The 21,349-nt window shown below is 35.1% G+C and overlaps 1 protein-coding gene across 4 annotated transcripts in view; it reads left to right on the top strand.

Annotated features, from left to right (window-relative positions):
- The window catches only part of COBLL1 (cordon-bleu WH2 repeat protein like 1), a 146,116-nt gene that overhangs the window by 79,221 nt on the left and 45,546 nt on the right, over positions 1-21,349 (top strand). For 3 of the 4 annotated variants that reach the window (XM_061184569.1, XM_061184561.1, XM_061184578.1), the window contains exons 3-6: positions 4,251-4,439; positions 17,873-18,074; positions 19,747-19,975; positions 20,777-20,815. In XM_061184569.1, coding sequence (XP_061040552.1) covers positions 4,251-4,439; positions 17,873-18,074; positions 19,747-19,975; positions 20,777-20,815 — 659 coding nt within the window. The remainder of the gene's footprint in view (positions 1-4,250; positions 4,440-17,872; positions 18,075-19,746; positions 19,976-20,776; positions 20,816-21,349) is intronic. The other variant, XM_061184588.1, reaches the window with a different exon arrangement.

Genomic DNA, 21,349 nt, shown 5'->3' with positions numbered 1-21,349 from the left:
CTCTGCCTGGTATTCTTTTCACTAGACTATACCATGTAGTGAGCAAACTTTAACTGGATAGACACATTCCTGAATTTAATGTAAATGGATCATAGTCGGGAACCAACATATAAATGATCCTACAGGCTCTTCCTCCTAAATACTACTTTTCTTTCAAGAACTGAGTCCCTTTTTTCTTTGAAGTTACCTTAATACCTGCCTTCACATCCCCACAGAGCTCATTTTAGCTTGCTGTCATTGCTCTGAGTCTTCAAGGTTACCCATCTGTTTTATGACACTTCGTTTTTTTGCTTTGTATTTGTTGTTTAATTACTTACATATTGCATCTTCCCTGTTGGATTTCTAATTCATTGTGGAAGGATCTTGGTTTGATTCCCAATATGCTTTCCAATTTTCAGGACCAAAGGTGACAAATGCTTTATTATAATAATAGAGAACACTAAGATGTTCTTAGTAGAAGTTCCATGTAAATAATATTTCAACAAGGGCTTTGTTCTGCTTTCCTTATTTTTTTTTTTTTAAGTTGGTTTACCTTTAGTAATTTAAGATGGGTTTTCGGGGCTTCCCTGGTGGCACAGTGGTGAAGAACCTGCTTGCCAATGCAGGGCACACGGGTTCGAGCCCTGGCCCGGGAAGATCCCACATGCCGCGGAGCAACTAAGCCTGTGCACCACAACTACTGAGCCTGAGCTCTAGAGCCCGCGAACCACAACTACTGAGCCCGTGTGCCACAACTACTCTAGGCCCGCGCGTCTAGAGCCTGTGCTCCGCAACGAGAAGCCACCACAGTGAGAAGCCTGCGCACCGCAACAAAGAGTAGCCCCCACTCGCCACAACTAGAGAAAGCCCGCACGCAGTAATGAAGACCCAAATGCAGCCATAAATAAATAAATAAATAAAGTTATAAGATGGGTTTTCATCATAGACTCAAAGTACCTTAGGAAATAAGACAGTCATACATATAAGAACATTAAAACTGTTAGAGTTCATTGCAGTGTGCAATAGACAGGGGAAATGTACCAAGGGATTGTGATTCAGTCTGAACCTCGAAGGATAGATAATATAGGTAAAGGCAGAGAGAATGGGGAGGGCATTCAAACGGTGACTCGGGGGAGCAAAACTTGGAGATGGGAAGGTGCCTTCAGTGATGAAAGCAGGGGATGGGGAGGTGATGGTAGCAGCAGGAGGTGCCTATCAGACCTTCTATGGTACCACTTCTCTTGAAAGCCATGTCCATTTTGTGGGCAAGGTTGTTCTTGATGCTTTACCTACCTGCGCGTGGTGGCGGGGCTTGTCTTCTGACCTTTCTCATGAAACTCTTCTAAAGCCCTAAGGTTCCCAGTTATTCCTTGCTAATAAGTCCAGTGCATAGTTTTCAACACTCATCTTCTTAAAAATAAAACATAATCAGTTTCTAAAACCTAACACAGCTAATTCTGAGTACCTTGGTGGTAAGACCTTTTTTCCTTCCCAATTACGTGCTTAGGTACCTCATCTTTGTGGGAAGTATTCACTGAATGCATTCATTCAGTAAATATGAGTGCCTACCATGTGGCAGACATTCTAGAGATTTTATACATTAGCAAATATGTGTGACACCAGGCAGTGGAGACAAGAACCTATACTGGTGGGATTAATTACTCTAATGGAAGGAGACAGGATAAACAAGTATGTTAGTTGCCCTGACAAGCCCTCAGACAAAAGTAAGGCAGAGAAATAGAGGTGTTAATCTTAAGGTCAGGAACAGACTCTGCAGAGGAACCTGAGTAGGAATTGTCCTAAGTGTGTTCAAGGAAAAGGCAAGAGTCATAGGATCAGAGTGCAATGAGCCTAGGGCGAAAGTGGGAGAGGGGAGCTTGGAGTGGCTAGAGGTAAGGCACGACAGATTATAAAACTCCAGATCTTATTTTGGCTGAGGTCGGAAGCCGTCGAAGGGTGGGAAAGGAAGTTCTGTGATCAAACTTAACATTTTAAGAGGATCACTCCAGCTGCTATGTTGAGAATAAAGTGTAAAGTGACAAGGTTGGGAGCAGGAAGACCACTTAGCAGCTTGAACAGAGGTGTTTGGTAATCAAGGTTGTTGATGGATTCTGGGTCTATTTATAATATAGAGCTGGCAGAATTTGTCAAGGGATTGGATTGTATGTGTGTGAGAGAGGAGATTTTTGGCCCAAGCAACTGAAAGAATTGAGATTTACTGAGATGGGAAGACTTGGAGAGGAAAACATTTGGTTTGGAGGAGATGGGAAGAGGAATTGGAAGTTTAGCTGGAGATTCCAGTTAGTCATCTGAGTCCAGATGTCAAGTAGGCATTGAATTTATAAATCTGGAGTCGAAGGGAAAGGAGATCCAAGCTATTTGGCATTTAAGATTTTCTTCATATACATTTTGCAAAATTCTTGTTGTATTTATTGTAATAATTTTTTTTAATTTATGTTGGTTGCTACTGTAAAAGAAGTTTTTTCTTTCATTGTACTTTGACTAGGTTTTGCTTATGTTTACACAGGCTATTGATGCTGGCATGTATCACTTTGTGCCAAGCCACCTTGCTGAATTCTCTTAATTTATAAAAGCTTTTTCATTGATTCACTGATTGCTCTTCTCCTTTGACTTTTCTCTGGAATTTTACCAAACTCTTCAATTCTGAGAAGTACCACTTTCTTTCAAGGCTTGATTTGCTTTCCTTTGCCTAAAATATCAATTATTTCTTGTCTTTTCCTGTGAGTTTCTATTCATTCCCCCAAACCCAACTCATGTTTCCCATCTGTCAAACATTTCTGGATTCCTAGGAAAGTTTCTCTTCCGATAAGCTGCAGCTGTACCATCTGCATACCTGTATTAGAACAATCATCAAGATTTATTCTAATTTTGTATATATCTTTCAGTCCTTTTGGTGAAGGAGAACTGGGTCTTACTGTCTTTACATCCCCAGTGTTTAGCTGAATCTGCTACATGGTTGTCTGTTACAGGATAAATGTTTGTTGAATAGATGAGTAGTCAGTTTGGGCAGATTAAAAACATTTGGAAATTGGATAAAGTTTTTCTTCATATAGATTTTATAAACTTGTTATATTTATTGAAACACGTCTAAAAATTCATTTTTGTCACTATTGTAAAAGAAATATTTTCTAAAATGTAATATAACTTTGCAGTTATACTCCTAAAAATTAAAGGCCTGTTATTTTAGAAAATTAATGTAGGAACCTTGTTTCTGTTTTTTTGTTTGTTTGTTTCTGTTTTTTCATGATGCTGAGTGCACAAACGTGCTTGGATTTGTAAGACCTTACATTTTGAAAATACTTAATGGCTGGATGTTACGTATTTACTTACAAAGAAGGCCTTTTATTTTGCATGGTTTTTATTTTTGCCTAGGAATCATCAAAGCATTGAATTGGCCATGGGTAGAATGTCTCCTACTGTTTCTGTTATAAATCAGTTAAGGGGTTGTCCTAGTAAGTGACACTGAAACATATTTATTAGAATAATTATTTGTAACATTTTTTATTGAAATAGAAATATACTTTATCAAATAACCAATCACAGTTCACTGTTCATTGCTGAGCACAGTGGGAAATACAGCATGCTTCTTTCTTACAGGGAGTAATAAATGTAGGCAGAGAGATGAAACTGGTACCCAGGGGAAAAAAATGGGGAAAATGTTACATTTGTGGAATCTGTTGTATGTGCCTTATAGGGAGACACTTGATATAGGGGGGTAGTAGGAGGGCGGTTTCAGCTAGATTTTGAAGCATAGGTAGAGTTTCATCTGGATAGAGAGGCAGAATACACTAGATTGGAAAAAAATAGAATGAGAGGCACAAAGGTAAGAGCTATTAGGAGGTGTGGAAATGAGATACTGATTTCCATCCTAGGACAGTAAGAATTTTTATAATTTGTTCCACCAAAGAAAATGCAGTACTTTTGCTTCGCTGTAGTGAACACACATTAATTGAATTTAATGAAGGCCAATATCAGATCTCTTTTGTTACCATGTTTCTTTGTATTGCCAAGTAATGCAAGCATATTGTTGAAAACAAACAAACAAATATGCTGATTTTAAAAGGCAGAAAAAAAGTTTACTTAATTCCATCATCCCTAGTAAGCTAACAGTTAACATTTTAGTGCATTTTTTCCCCTAGGTGTGAAAAACATACATACACACATTTTGTGTTTTTATTAAATGAGATCCTATTAGCAAATTATTTTTAAAATACGTATATTTTATTCTCTGTGTTTTGTTTTTGTTTTAGGAGAAAACCAAAACCCAAGGCACCGCTTCCTCCAGCTGAGACCAAATACCTTGATGCCTCTTCAGTTGATGATTCTGTAGAATCTTCTGCTTTTATCATGGAACAGAAAGAAAACACGATAGATAAAGATATTGAACTCTTGGTGGTTCTACCTGGGGATATTATCAAATCTACTACTGTTCATGGCAGGTACGATGGAGTGAAGGAAATACCAGGACTTCTCTTTCTTCTTCTGTAATTGAAACCCTCTGTTGTAGACTTCTTGATTTTTTTTCTTTGACAGATACTTTATTCATCACTCAGGTTACTTATCTATTAAAAAAGTAAATGCTAAAAGGTATTAAAATTTTTATAACAGTGCTTTAAATATCAAATCTATGAATTCCACAACCCCAGTGAAGTGACTCTTGGAATTTGGAACTATTTTACATTTTGTTAGTCATTTAAAAAAAATTTTTTTTTAATAGCCTTTTCCAGAGGAACAGTCATCAGTTTTATTGATTTTCTAAGTCAAACTTACAAAGCAAGCCAGGGACCCATAAGAAAACTCTTTCCCTTCCCTTCCAAATTATTCTTTCTCTTTTAAGCCGCTTCTCCAAATTTGACTTTGCAGAAGTTATTAACTACTCTTAAAAGGTAATACTCTTTTATTTATCAAAACAGATAAATCTCTCTGTAAAACTAGCAGGAGTTTTCACATCATTGAATGATTTAATAAATTTATTTAAAATGTGGATAAATTTAATAGAAACATAGAATTAAACTTTAATCCAGTGAGAAGGGAATATGTGATTTAGGAGACTGATATTTTTAATACCCGAATAAAAATTGGAAAAATGGAATAAAGCCAAGTGTAATTTTCCATTTCATTTTGAAGTGGAAAGTTACATGAGTTGTATACTTGGTCTTGTTCCACCTTTCACCTTCAACTACCCGTTTGTTATCAAGAGTCCTGTTTTAGAAATTTAAGCTATTTTGACCTTAGTATTGCATGTGTATGTGTATGTATATATGTGTGTGTAGAACGAAAGAATAAGCAGGCAACATATTGAGTACTGCATTTTTGCAACGTGGTTTTATCTAGATGAAATTTATTCAAGATAACCTTAATCTTGAGATCTATTCTTAAGATTATGTACAACTTTATGAATTATTGAAAGTTCATGAAAATAGAAAAGTTCAGCATTAGCAAACAATACATAGTATTGTGTATTAAATTCTCATTAAATTTAAGTAAGTTGCACTTTGCCATTTATTTTGTATTGGAAGTAGTTTTTGGAGATGACCCGTTGAACCATATTTAGGAGGTTGAGAACCCTGTGACTGACCTTGGTGGGCTTCCACCTTAGATGCAGGTGCGTTTTGCCTCTTCTGAGGGAGGAAGGCATCTTGTAAGTTAGAGACAGTGGCCATCGCATCATCTTCAATCCTTTAAATCACACCATTACCCTGGTTTTAAAATAATAATGGTAATGGATGTGGCTAGGGGTAATAAAGGCAATTCCTCTTATGTTCCCTGAATTCAAGGTAATTTTTTTAAAAAGTCAGTATTTTTTCCTAGTTCTTCACTGATGCTGACAGGTAACAATGGTTTCATTATCAGTACTCCTCAAACTTTCATCTTGAATATACCAGTCATCTGTTTATATTGCCATCTTCTCTACTATCAGCCTTCTGGGTTCTTTTGTTTGTTTGTTTGTTTTTAAACCTCAGTGACTTCAGTATTAGAATCATGGGTTTCCCCTCTATCCTGTCATCCATCATAATTACTTTAAACTTTTCCACATGCTACCCTGAGCTAACTTTTCTTCTGTTTCCTTGACTCTGGGAAAATACATCCATAGTGTACATCCCATGTCCACCTGGACCGTAGTATCTTACCACTTTGAAGCTGATCCAATACTGAGATCTTAGGTTCCCTCTTTGACACAACGTTTTTGAATCTAGCTTATCCACTTTCTCTTTCTTAATTGGATTTGTTCTTCATCCTCCTTATTAAGTCTAATTGATGATTTCTCTTCCTGTTGCTGCATTTTTCTTCATATTTGACTTGGATTCTGCATCAGTCATTTCTACTACATTTGTACTTACAAGGACCCTAGATTTTCCCCACCCTTTTGACCTTCCAGCATGTTTGCCTTCCATGTTCCTAAACTGGAGTAATTTTCCATCAGTCAGCTTTTTGTTTCTGGGCCACCAACTGTTGTTGAATTGCTTCAGTTTTCTTATCTATAAAAAATGTTTTATAACTGAATTGTTGTTGGGATTAAATGAAATACTTATCAGTGCCTGGCACATAGTGACTTCCACCATTTTCTTTTGAGAACTGTTTTCCTTAACCCTGGGCTCTCTCCATTCATTCCCCACCCTCAGGTTAATCTGACTAAAACATCCCTCTGTTTGTGGCATTCGCTTTGATAAAAGACTGCAGGGATGGCAATTCAACAAAGTAAGGAAGTCCAAGTTAACAAGCCTGGACACTGGGGCACCTTCTCTTCTCCTCTGGAGTTAAGCAGGCTTTCCTTCACTACTCCCCTTTGAATAGCTTAAGCTTCAGCTGCATGACTCTTTGATTCTACAGATACTCTACTTTTTCCACCTCCACACTTTTTTTGGAAAGCCATTCCATCTTGAGTACCTTACCAGCCACATTTTATCCAGTTAATGTAGCTCAAGTGACACTTTTGATTTAAAGGCTCCCTGATCTCCCCAGAATGAACTATTACCTCTGACTTCCAAACTCTTCTGATACTTTATACCATTGATAGGACAATCATACATTGTCCTATGCTATAATTTATATGTGTATCTTATCTTCTTAAATAAACCGTAAGATCTATGCAGGTATCATGACTTTTCTTCTTGGTGCTTAACACAGTTTATTTTTTCTTTTTTCTTTCTTTTCCTTTTCTTTTCTTTTTCTTTCTTTCTTTTTTTTTTTTTTTTTTTGCAGTTTCTTGCAATGTAGTAGGCATTTAGTAAATTCAGCATATTGTCTCCCTAAATCTTACATGTTGATGGAGGTAGCAACTTAAATGGTGTGTCTTGAAGAGGCATTTGGATGGGTCCCAGTAGCTTTCCCAGAATCTCTTAAATATATTTCCTCAGGTAGAGAGTAAGGCAAGAATGCCCCAAATTCTGATTGCTTTTTAAATTTTGTTTGAAAAATTTAAACAAAACTTTAAATTTGGGGGCTGAAAAACTTTTCTGAGAGTAGAATTTGTTTTATATCAGTGTTTTTACTAGGGCGTTTGATTTTGAGACTTTGTTCATAATAGTTTTATCACTCAGGAATGACTCAAGTTGTAGACACTATGACTAATTTTTTTTTATATTAAATGTTTATAATTAAAAGTGGTTGTGTGATTCTGAATATTTCAGGAGTGTGATTCTGGATATCTCAGGAATGATTCCAGATATTTTAGAAGGCGATTCAGGATATCTTAAGAGTGTGATTTGGGGTATCTTGAAGGTTGCAGCAACTGCTGGCCCGTTATTTAAAAAAAAAAAAACAAAAATCAACGTTTAACAATAACAACAAAACCAAAAATGTACAAATAGAAAAATTTATTCTATTTCCGAAAAATGTTAGCTACCTATGTGAAGACCCATCATATAGATAACTTAAATTTCTTCTGGGCTTTGTTACCATAAATGGAATAGGAAAATTTTCAACAAAATGATACAGGAATTTAGTGGGGGACTACAGAAGAATCATTTTAAATAAGTTTAAGGGCATAAGGTTTTCTTAGCTAAATCAGAGTTCCATATGTTACTGTGAAGGATCTCTAATTTAATTTTTTGAGACCATCTCTTCTTAATTTGTCTAAATATTCTTTGTATATTATATTTATTTTGATAGTATTATTTACATATATATTTCCTTTGGAGAATAATATCAATATGAGCCTGAAATAAATATTTAGAAACTTATCATATGCTTCATTTAACTGTTCAGAAAAGTTTTGCTTCTCAAAATGTATTCTTGGGGACGATTTTTAGAAAGTTCCCCTCTCTTCTTATACAATTCATGCAGAGATATGCTCAGAATGTTTCATTTTTGAGAATGTAACACACAGCATTATTTTCAGAAGAATGCACTTGTTTGTTCATTGATTTTTCACCAAAGAGCTTATTCGGATTAAGGAACACAATAAGATTGGAGGTGGTAATAGACTTTATGCTCAGGGGCAAACTAAAAACTTGTTATCCTGAATCAGGTTAGGAGCCTTCTGCAGGCTTACCAATCTTTTGGCACCAGTGCTTAGTGATATTGCCTCTTTAGTGACCAAAAGTCACCCGATGTCTGTTATCTTGCCTTTGCGATCCTTGACTTACATTGAAGATGGCTGAGTGGCAGCCTGAAAACTCTTGGGCATTTCTGTGTGTCCTGTTATTACGAATGATTGGATTGAAGGAAGAAGTACAGGTATATGTGTATACATATCTGTGTGTGTGTGTGTTTGTATCTGTGTGTGCTGGTCAAGTAAACAACCTTTTTCACCAGGCAAAGCAGCTCTGTGCCTTATTAAAAGTGAGCATTAAAGAATACTATTGTTAGAGGCAAGCTGCCTAGGGGCTGTGCTCCAAAGAAAGTACCACACTATGCAATAGCATAAGTGGTGGTGTCTACCAGTACTTGAGAAAAGTTAATTTTTAATGAAAATGAGTTTATAGGCTAAACTGGCATAGACACTACAGAGAAAATGGAAATATGTGGGTATGTTTGTACATCACTGTAGGTCCTTACCTTATAGTCAGGTGTCATTCTCACTGAATAAGTATTTTTCCTTTTTCCTCTTTCTCTGGGGACACTTTAAAAGCAGTTTTCATTTGGGAATTTGATAAAAGATTGACATTAACCCTCTTTGTTAGCCTATAGGGAGAGCATTCTATGGGTATATTAGCATCCTCTCTCTCCTGTAACTTACGCTATTTTATGACCTGAATACCATAAATAGGAATTTGCTTTGATCTGAGCAAATCTTAGAATACCAGGAATGAAAACACAAAGAAAGCATAGAACTTGAAGTTAGAAAGCTCAGGCTCTACGGTTTATTACATAACTTGCTATGAGATGTCAAGCAAGTCACCTCACACCTCTGACCTTTAAGACCAGAGTTTTGAAGGGCACTGGGTGGGTCTGAGAACTAACTCAGGAGAGTTTTACATGGACTACAGTGCCACCTATTGGAAAAAAGTAGACTATGAAAAACGACAAGAAATTACTGGATCAATGTGGGTCAATTTTGTTTAACTCACCCCTTTCCAAAAAACAAAAAACAAAAACCAGTAATACAACGAACGGTATGGATCACAGAAGAGTTTCAGAATTTCGTATCATTCTTATATTTATTGAAAAATGTCAAATGACAGATATGACAGATGTGTGATGAATACATTATATAATAGGGTAATAGATTTCAAAAACATACTGCTAAAAATCTATTGCATGGCATAATCACATTGAACTCCATAAAGATGCTTTAAATTTTGGTTTAGATACTTTTTCAATTGTACCTGCTTAAAATAAAAGTTGGAATTTTAGCTGTTAAGTTATTTAAGCGTAACAGTCCTGCCTGAGTTTCTACCTATTTGGAATCTTGTACTCCAGGCTTTGGCACTCCCCCACTGCCCTGAACCAGGCAGCACGTAAGCCTCTGTTGGCTGATCGCTCTCCTGGTTTGAGAAACGGCGACAGAGTACTAACAAATGCCCTCCAAGTCCTAGGAGGGCCACCCTCATCCCTTTCCTTTCCTGGCATCTACACCTTATAACAATGGCCCTTGTTAATTTTACTTTTAATTTTTTATGACTATAAATGCAATGGTTGGGCCTTACAGAAAGTAGGAAAAGACAGATAAGCCAGAAAAAATACTTAAAACACCATGTCATTATTAAGGAGAAAGATTACAGTTATTAACATTGTGGTATATAACCTTTTACTCACACAGACATATACATAGACATACACCACACACACTCACAATTGTATATCTACACATATACCTATATAGGAACCTTTTCCTCTTTTGCCAGTATGACATCATATTGTACATGCTATCTTGTAACTCGCCTTTTTTTTCAGTCAATAATTTCTAACTTTCATGTCAATAACATTTTAGCTTATCCTTTGCCCATATTTGAATTGTCCCAATTGCAGTGAGATATATTGGTGGTATTTCTCTTTTTATAAGGGGTGCGTATGTATGTTTAATAGGTATGTTCCTAAATCACAGTTGTTGTTTTTTTTTTAATTTATTTATTTATGTATTTATTTTTGGCTGTGTCGTGTCTTCGTTTCTGTGCGAGGGCTTTCTCTAGTTGTGGCAAGCGGGGGCCACTCTTCATCGCAGTGCGCGGGCCTCTCACTATCGCGGCCTCTCTTGTTGCGCAGCACAGGCTCCAGACACGCAGGCTCAGTAGTTGTGGCTCATGGGCCTAGTTGCTCCGCGGCATGTGGGATCTTGCCAGACCAGGGCTCGAAACCGTGTACCCTGCATTAGCAGGCAGATTCTCAACCACTGCGCCACCAGGGAAGCCCAATCACAGTTTTTATGAAGGTGATTGTTTATAATTAGCTTCGAATATAATATCCAAAATAAATGATCAAGTAGAGTTTAATCTAAAGTGGAGAATTTCAACTTTTTTTTTTTTGCTTTGAGAAGTATCTGTTTTTAGTATTTGATATAAGACCTTTTATCAGTTTAATACTACCCTGATCTATTATTGTCTTCAAATTTAAATTGTGTGTTATTTTCTTCAAAATGTTTCCTATTGCATAATTCAGTAAGCACTCTCAACTTGGAGATTAGGTTTATTTGTTTTATGTACCTGATCCACTTCATTTCATGCCCACAAGCATAGTTAGAGAGCATTCCTGAACTTCTGAATTAGGTGTGTTAGCTTCATTCCTGAACTCATTACTAAACGAGGTGGGTTAGCTTAAGATAGATAAACATCAGTAACAATAGAGAATGTTTTACAAGTTCCTATACTGTTATTGGTAAGTTTAATTGGGTTGTTGGTATGCATTTGTAAGGGACAGCTGGAACCAATTCAACTCAACTCAGTTTTGAGCATGTATTGAGAATGGGTAAAATACCATATTAGATACTGGGGTAGATTTAAAGAATCATACTAAGGAAGAATCTTACTCATTCGGGTTCAACCCCTTATCAGATGCTTGAAATCCATCTAGTCATAAAAAAGACTTATCATGCATCTTCGTTTTCCTATGACAGTCCCTGTTTGTACCTATTATCCCAGAGTAATTACTAATAGTGCCCCTCTTTCGATCTCAGGTGTCCAGATTGGATGATAAATTTCATTGCAACCCTATTGGTAAGTGACTTTGTTTAAGCACCTCTAGGTTTTGGAAATTCACCTACGTAGTTGTTGGAGCTGATCTGAAAGCTCTTTGGCGAATCATGACTTTCATTTTTGATATCCAAGTGGATCTTAAAAACACAAAAATGGGAAGTCTTGTCTTATCTAGCAGGTAGTAAAACTAGGACAAGATTACCCTTAATATGTGTCATGAATGCAGGAAGGGTCACTGGAGGATTTTAGGGGGTAATTTAGTGATGCCATCAATCTATGAAGTAAAACTGCAGCAGATAGCAGATAGCCTGTTGCAAACCATCCACCCTATCCTGAATCCTGATTCATGGGATCATGAGGCTAAAATGTAGCTGGATTAGGAGTCAGGACATTTCAATCCTGACTGCACCCTAATTCTATATATGCTCCTCATAATCTGTTCATGTAACTTCTCTAACCACAATTTTTTCATTCGTAAAGTGGGAGTAGCTTTTGTGGTGGTTGTGAGCTCAAATGAGATAATAGGTATGAAATTAATGCAAGGGATTGTTTTTTTCTATAAGGAGTGGGAAATCTCATAGGGATTTCTTCCATTTCAAAGAAGAGTTTCTAAAGAATTTTGTTTTTTTTTTTTAATCGGCCCTCTAGGCAGTCATAAGAGAAAAAAAATCTGTAAATAATGCAAAGCAGACTCTTAAATAATAAACCAAAATTCAAAGTAATGTGGTAGTATAGAGGAGGAAAAGACTGTGTCTTATTTGAATGAGGAAGTAATGAACAAATTCAGCCAATCCTTTTCAACTTTTAATTATTTGGCTTGGGTTTCAGGTAGACTGCTGGCATGTGCTCCTACCTTAGCAAACAGGAGAACAAGCATCCTTCCTGTGGTGATCACGTGCTTAAACCTTTTTGCCAACGGCTGTTAGGTGCATCAGCTTAGGATAATTATCCTCAAACCAAAATTGTTGTTTTTGGTAGAAGTAACTTGGCATTCAGGTGGATAATTCTAAACTATACTCAAGAGATGGTTTCGTTTTCTGTGGGAGCACTTTGTGACTAGTTAATCCCCAAAGCAGCCCCACTGCATGCAGGGCCTGCTTAAAAGTTAAGGTCCTGCCTTTATAGTGTTACAGCTCCTTTATGGTAGAGCCAGTCAGTAATTCCCACCCTCAGAATCCGCTAGGTCAGGGTCATCTCTTCTGTGCTTTTGGTGCCAAATGCTGAGCTTTCAATTAAATATTTCAAGCAATTGAACTGGTCTGAGGCTGTTTTCGGATAAGGTCTTAGCCCAACTTAATGCTTATATCCCACTTCTGTGTAAAGATGTACTGGCTTTAGACACAACAATGCTACTAGTCAAGTTTGTTAATTAAAAAACAAAAAGCAAAACAGCTTTCTCACCTATGTGGTTTTTTTTAAAGCATGTGAATCTCCTTTCAACAATTTCATCTTTTCATGCATCAGACACTGAACAGAATTATTATCTGCTATGTGTTTGAACTCATGGATGTTTAAGCAAAATTACCTAAGAGATAAATAATCATTGGTTCCTATAAATTCCTCATACAATGACCCTGACCTACATTGTATTAGGTCCTGGGAAGAAAGTCTGCTAAGAGGTGGTCCTGCTAGAGAGGAGTTCACATCTAGGTATAAATGGAACCCAGATAACGTCTTTAGGTCATTCTGCTCTTTGAGGTCTCCGAAAGATTGGCCTGAACCCCTGTTCCATAAATACCCTTTATAATATTATTGTAAATTCCCAAGGGTTTATGTTCTTGGAGCCGCCTCTGGCTTGGACTTTATATCCTTTTTTTGGATTCTTATTTTCCAGTCTCTACGTTTTGAAATGTCCTTTCTCTCCTTGATTTGACCCCTCTCAAAGCTACCAGGACCATAGCGATGGTTTGCGGGTCACCAGGGAGAGGTTAGTAAGTATATCACATACCAAATAACTTAAATGAGCATTTTAGGCCTTCTATGGAGTCCTTTTAGCAACGCTGCCACTTGGTAGTGTCCCTGCAATCCTGGCCTCTTCCCATTGCCTGGCTCCTCTTTCTGTCTCTTGTGTCATCTTACCCTTTTCTTCCCGCATTAGATTTAATCCTATCACCTCCTTATGAAATATATCTGGAATCTGACTAGTCTAAGCTATCACCTTCTCTCACCTAAATTTTTGCAATAGCTTTGTAACCTCAGGCTACTGTGAATACAGCAATCAGAATATTATCCTTTAAAAATGTAAAATAGATCCCATTACTCCTCAGAACCCTTTTGTGGTTTTCTACCTCACTTCATAAAATCCCAAGTCTTCACCAGGCCTCCCAGATCTATAAGAAAATCACTCTGATATCATGTCTACTGTTTTCACCCCAGCAGGCTGGTTTCTGTTTTTCTTTAAACATGTGGAGCACACTTCTGCCTCAGGGCCTTTGCACTTGTCAACTGTGCCTGGAACACTCTTTCCCCAGTATCCCATTCCATTCAGGTCTCTTTTCTAATGTCATTTTTTCAGTTAGGACATTTTCTAATCTCCGTCCTTATCTTACTTTCATCATGGCATTTATCATTATCTGATATACTATATAATTTACTTGTTTCTTTATCCTCTTCTCTCCAGATCACTGGTTCGAAAACTATAGTATGTGTCAGAATCAGCTGGAGTGCTTGTCAAAGCACATATTCCTGTGCCTCACCCCCAGAGTCTCCGATTCAATGATCTGGACTGGGGCTTGAGAATTTGCATTTCTAATAAGTTCCCAGCAACACTGATGCTGCTGATTTGTGAATCACACTTGAGAATCAGTGCACTAGAGCTACTCTGTCCAATACAGTGGCCACTCACCACATGTGTGCTTAAACTGTTTAAATTTAAGTGAAATGAAAAATTCAGTTTGTTAGTCCACTAGCTCAATGTATTTCAAATCCTCAGTAGCTATATGCAGTGAGTGGCCACAGTATTGGACAGGACAGATACAGAGCATTTCTATCATTGCAGAAAGTTCTATTGGACAGCCCTGCTCTAGAACATAAACTACATGAAGATGGATTTCTTTTTGGTTCCCCCCCTTCCCCCCGCCCAGAATTATATTCTCATATTTATATAGCTAGTCCACTTGGGCTTACTTTAGTGTAAGGAATAAGGTAGATACATAGCTTTTTTTTTCATCAGATTTTTCCCAATACCAGTTATTGAACGTTCAGTTCTTTCCCCAGAAATTTGAAATATCATTATCATAGGCAGTATTAAATCCCCATCTGTATTTTTGTCTGTTAGAGAACTTTCTGGTCTTTTGCATTTATCTGCCTGGGAATAGGAATACTTTCTAGACAAAATTGGCTTCTGGAATTATTGAATAAAAAGTTGAACCTGTAATTATAGACTGAGAGAATAAGGTTATAAAGAAGATCTGTAACTTTTACTTGCCTTTCCAAGAGTCGTTTATTAGAAAACATTTAGGCAGTGAGTTCAAAGGTTCTAGTCAGCATGCAACGTTTTTGCTACAAAAAAAGTATAGTATAGTATACTATATATACTATAGTGTGCAAAGATTATAGATGACCATATTGACTAAAGGAATAGGCCATAATTACAATATTCTTGGCCCATTATCCATCACCTTTATTAAATTAGAAAATTTATATATCACAGATAGAAATACAGTAATTCATTAAGGCATATCAAAAGGTTTAAATAAGAGTGTCAAATTGTTATTATCTTTAAAATTTTTTAAAGTATCTTTTTCCTTAAAGGTTTATATGTTTGTACATAAAGGGATGAAAAAATGGTAGCACAAAAATAGGGGTTAACAAAACAAAAACAAAACTTTAAACTAATCACTATTTTTGTCTTATTAACTTTTAGTGTATATTTCCGGCAGAGATTCTAAAGAACTGTACATTTAAGAAGTAAAAGATGTTTGACGTGTAAAGTTTAGAATTTTTACATGAATTAGTTGGCACATTTATATATAGAGAGAAAGAGAAATATAATCTGAACATATCACCATTTACTCATAGACCACAGTGGACAGCTCTCCATTTAGTTGGCAGTGAAAATTCTCTCCTCTTCCAGCTTAACTGTATTTATAATTATATTGTATTTTTCTAGGCATTACCTAATCCTTCTTAAGTTTATTTACTATCAGGGAAAGAAGTACCAGTTTCCAAATCTAGAATTGGTACGTAGCATCAAATTGCTATCATAGAGTACTATGTTAACGAAAAAATGAACTTCAGCAGTACCATTATGCTAGTTTTTCTCTCAATGAAATTAAATATGTACTATCCAAAGCCAAAATTTGGGCAATTATAGAAAATTTATGTATGAACATACTAGATAGCTCAAGAGAAGGACATAAAACTCCTAAATATTACTGTGCAAGCATTTAATAAAGATATAGGAAATGTATTTTGGGTATTGAAACATATTCCAGAGAACATTTTTTTTACTGAGGGACTTAGTCTTTTATTTATTTATTTTTCTTGGTATATGTATAATGGGTACAACTTGTATGTGGGAGAGAGAAGAGAGGTGAGTGTACTATTATGCAATATACCTCTTTTTCCCAAAGCAACTGGAATGGCTTAAGAATGGGCAACAACTGTAGAAGGTGAGGGTGAGGTAGGGTCTGAATCCAGGGGATGGTTTGAAAATCTATATAAAGTGTTTGACCTCAAGACCACACAGTGCCAGACAACTAATCCTTCCCCAGCAGGACACTGCCTGTCTGAAAATGTTGAACCAGAGAGGCTACATACCTGGGAGTTCCACTTAGGAGACTGGGAATGAGGTGTATATGAAAACAGATTACTAAATTAAAAATAGCATGCTGAACAGTGAGATTTTTAGACTCATTTCCCTGTCAGATTTCTAAAAAACTGGTGGTTGGGTTCATATATCTACTCAAGAAATTGGAGAATTATTTTTTATTGATAGTTATACCTCCCATTGGAAAAAAAAAAAAAGCTGGCCGCCTGATTACCCTCAAATGAAGCCCATCAACCTATATACCTCAGTTCATGAAAATAGGACTTTTACACAGTGTTTTAGTGCCTCAGTCTTAAATACAATCTAATAGCTTAGGATCTCCAGATGTTTGAGGAAAGCACATAATACAAAAGATTTTTTTGGTATGCTTTCCTTAAAGGCTGACAGTTAAGAAAGAATTGGAGCGGAAACTAAAAAACCATTGTAAAGCAATTATACTACAATAAGATGTTAAAAAAAAAAAAAGACAAAAAAGAACTGGAGACCACACTGTTCTGTTGATGCTGTGAATGGAAACAAAAGTCTGTGTCAACAGTTGGAGTCTGTGGAAAGGGAAGCAAAAAATTACGAAGTGTCTCTGAATCTCAAGTTGGATTAACAATTCCCTATAGAGATAGGTTATGTATTACCATTAGTGTTTAACACTTAATCACTATTTTAAATTATCTCATACATTTACTTGGTTATTTTTTCATTGTCTAGCACAAGAGTCCATAAACTTTTTCTGTCAAGAACCAGATAGTAAAAATATTAGGTTTTGTGGGCCGTACAGTTTCAGTCACATCTACTCAAATCTGCCATTGTAACACAAAAGTAGCCCTAGATATTATGTAAACAAATGAGCATGGCTGTGTGCCAGTAAACCTTTATTTACAAAAAACAGGCTGTGGGCCCACTTTGACCTGCAGACTGTAGTTTGCTGACATTTGGTCTGGTCCATCCAGCAGAGTATTAGATCTATGAGAGAAGATATGCCGTAACAGTTGTACCATGTCTCCAGTGCCTAGAAAATATTAAATGCTGTTTGAATGAATTAAGAAATCTGTACGACACTCTTCTTTAGGATTTGTGGGCTTCCTCACGTAGATTCTTTCTATGCTTTCTAAAGCCCAAAGGGTGATAATACTTTATGCTTATGAGAACCAGTTTATAAGCTAAAGATTGCTCATATTCCAAATGACATTGTAAAGGAGCATTTGCTAAACCAAGTGACTGCTTTTGGATAAGGAAGGGCTTTTCCTTCTACTGAAATCTGTGATATGAAGACAATTTGGCAGATAAAATACACAGAATTTTTAAACCAACACAAGGATCCAAGCTCTCTTGAATACTATTCAGAAGTTTTAAACTATTATAATTTTGTCTGCTTAAATATCTTGTAGTTAGATTTTTAAGCCGCTTTCACAAATAGTATTTTGCAGCCTTGTTTTATCTACTGAAGACAAGAGGCCCTAGGAAAAATGCTTGAAACAATAAATTTAACAGTTAATGAAATTGTTCTATGATCAACATTACTCTTGTTTTACAGTAAACCTATGATGGACTTGTTGATATTCCTCTGTGCACAGTATCACTTAAATCCATCAAGTCACACAATTGATCTGCTGTCAGCTGAAAAGAACCCCATTAAATTTAAGCCAAACACACCAATAGGAATGTTGGAGGTAGAAAAAGTAATTTTAAAGCCAAAAATTTTGGATAAGAAAAAACCTACACCTATAATACCAGAGGTAAGAGTTTCACTGTAGATTTTGGTATCTCACAGCTAAAATACTAAGTTGATTTTTTTAGTCATTATCTGTAGCTCATTGCAAATGAAATAAAATTGCCTTTCCTGGTCAAATTTGAGGTAAACATGGCTATTGTGTTTTCCTGGGCCACTTTGTTTAGGATTCTCTTAGTTGTTTATCCTTGGATTAACTAGAATTTGGGGAATACTTCAGATTTTAGATGCTCTATAGTGATCTATATGACAGTATCAGAATCTGACAATTATGAAAGATCTATATTTTAAGTTACTTTTTTAAAAAGTGTTTATATTTAAAAAAAGGTTTTATACTCTTTTAATACAAATTCCTTTAAGAATTTATTAAAATAATTTTTTGGCTTCTCTGTACTTGGTAAGCCGTAGTTGTAAGTTATTTAAATTATTGTTGATTTGAGCTACATGATGGCTCAGTTTTCTGTGATGTATGAATTTTAAGCAAAAATTTTTAACCACAGTGATTCTAATATCAATTCTCCTTTATTTATAAAATTGTTCTTTTTCTGTAAGCAACAGGGGTAGAAGTTTATGGGTTTCTAGAAATACTCTTTCATTAGGAATGATATTAACGATTTTTAACTTCACAAAATATATAAAGGTTTACATATTAAATTAGTAGTTCATTTACATATGACTTGAGTAATACATTCTCATATTTTCTTCAAAAAATTAACTTTTTTTGGACAATACTAAAACATTTGCTTTCTATAAAATATGAATATTAAATATTAACCAGGATATTGGGCTATTTTCTAGCAAGATATACATGCTATTTATCTAAATGGAAATAGTATTATTTATGCTAACATGGGACTATATATGGTATTTTAGTTTTATGAATACATGTTAAACTTTGAAGATCTGCAATCTGTAGGTTTCACTTAAGATGGTCACATGTTTCTAAATTCCATTTACATATAGAATTTAATTCAGTTACATTAAAATGTGGAGATGCTTAAAATCTTCTCAATAATTTTGAATTAGCAGTATTAAATATTTAAATGAGGACTATTATAATATTCTTTACTAATATATTAAAATTAACCAAAGTAGTAGTAATAATAGTGACAACAACAATAGGTAGTCACAATAGTTAACGTTTACTTATTGATAATTTACAATGTGCCAGACACTGTTAAGCTCTTTATAATGGATTAACTCATTTATCTTACCTCAAATAAGAGAAGTTCAAAAATGTTAATGTCTTAATTAAAATATCCCTTTTTTTCCCATTGAGACAACTGACCATTAGAAAGATAAATATTTCTCAACTAAAAAAAATAGAATAAAACATATATAATTCTATTATTATGTATGTTTGTTAATTTTATAGTAAATATTATATGGAATAAAGCAAAAACATCTGTAGGACTAGATATGAGGCTTTTATGTTTCTTTTTGGATTTAAATCTACTTAATACTTTACAAGAGTTATGAATTTAATCTAGATTACTTAATAAGCAAACTATTTCTAAGAATCTGGTTTGGATTTAGGAAGTAACATTAATCAAAAAGAAAATTTTACAACAAAGTAGAAAAATACTGTTTATCGTACCAATATATAATTGTAGATTATCTCATTGTAGAAAGTTTGTTTCAGTAAATCATGGTATAACTGGCTTTAATCTGTGTTTCAGAAAACTGTGAGAGTAGTGATCAATTTTAAGAAAACGCAGAAGACGATAGTGAGAGTTAGCCCACATACACCACTTGAAGAACTTGCCCCTGTTATATGCAGCAAATGTGAGTTTGATCCATTACATACACTATTATTGAAGGACTATCAGTCTCAGGAGCCCCTCGACTTGACAAAATCTCTTAATGAGCTGGGACTGAGAGAATTATATGCCATGGATGTCAGCAGAGGTAAGTAGACTTTTCATGTTATTCATTTGGTGCATATATGTGCATGTTTTGTGTTTATGTATAAGTGTTCTCAAGTTCATAATGGCACGTTAATGGATCCTGTAGTAAAGTCAATACATGTCACTGGGAATAAGAAGAGAAAACTAAAAGTAATAAAATGTAACTTGAGTTCAGTTATTCAAATTGGAATAAAAACGTCTTTCTTAGCTGTCATCCACATTTTACACCTTTCCATCTACCTATGAATATTTGGGCTGTAATTTAACTTAATTCTTTGTGGTTTTAAGATTTAAACAGAAAATTAAAGTTTACATGTAAAGTCATTGTTGTTCTAAAGAAGTGTGAATTACAATAGACTCACCATGGATTTGTCTGAGTCTTAATTATCTTTCAAATTTGGGAGTTTCTTGACAAATTTTTTTCTAAGTTCAGCACCCAAAATCTACTGGCTTATAAAATGAATCAGTCTACTTACATAAATCTTCTAAATAGGAATAGCTTGGAGTATAAATCTATAGAAATAATGTATGAAAATTTGGAGATTTTAGATAATGTTGGTTTCTATGATGTCTGATAGATAAATGCAAGTTTATTCAACACAAATCTGTTTTATTAGGAGAAATAAAAGTTTAGTGAAGAATGATTACTTACATCCTCTGTGTATAGAGAACTTCAAACTTTATCCTGAGATTGTGGCTTTAAATAATCCATAGATGACTATTTCAACTCAGTGATGTTTTATACTTGAACAAACATTATCTTTTCAGTCAATTTACCCTCTTTTACCCCCTCCTTCTGTAGCCACTTCTGTTACTGCCTTCAATAAGTCATCTTTACAAGGTAAGACACATGAATCAGTAGAAACAGATTATAATATGAAATCTCTATTTCTATTGGGTAAATTGAAAACAAGCTGCTAATTTTACCTGTTTTCTTATCATTACTAATATGTACATTCTGTAAAAGATTTTAATTTAGAAAATCTTTGGTTTTTATTTCCTGAAAAATAGTTTAAAGCCCCCTACCTTGATTTCTGAATTTAATTTCAGTAATTACATTTCAATAATTGTTTGAAAATTAATATCATCTTAAGAATAAGAAAAACATATTCTTGACTCTCAGACAAAAAATGATGTTGCTACGATCTTTATTGTGTACATACACTGATAACTTGGTGGTTCCATGGAAGAGTCTCAGATTATTTCTTTTGAAACAGTTATTCAGAATAATAAGGGTATATAGTCATCATAGGAAATGTTTGCAACCATTAAATTGTTTGTGAATATTTTGTAATAACATGGAAAGTGCTTATGCTAAAATCAGCTTTTAAAGCTTTTAAAATGTTTAATACAGTATGTTTTAAAAAAAGCTTTT

This window comes from Eubalaena glacialis, chromosome 1 (genome assembly GCF_028564815.1).
Source record: "Eubalaena glacialis isolate mEubGla1 chromosome 1, mEubGla1.1.hap2.+ XY, whole genome shotgun sequence".
In the NCBI taxonomy this organism is placed as follows: domain Eukaryota; kingdom Metazoa; phylum Chordata; class Mammalia; order Artiodactyla; family Balaenidae; genus Eubalaena; species Eubalaena glacialis.
This window is presented reverse-complemented; position numbering and strand designations above follow the sequence as displayed.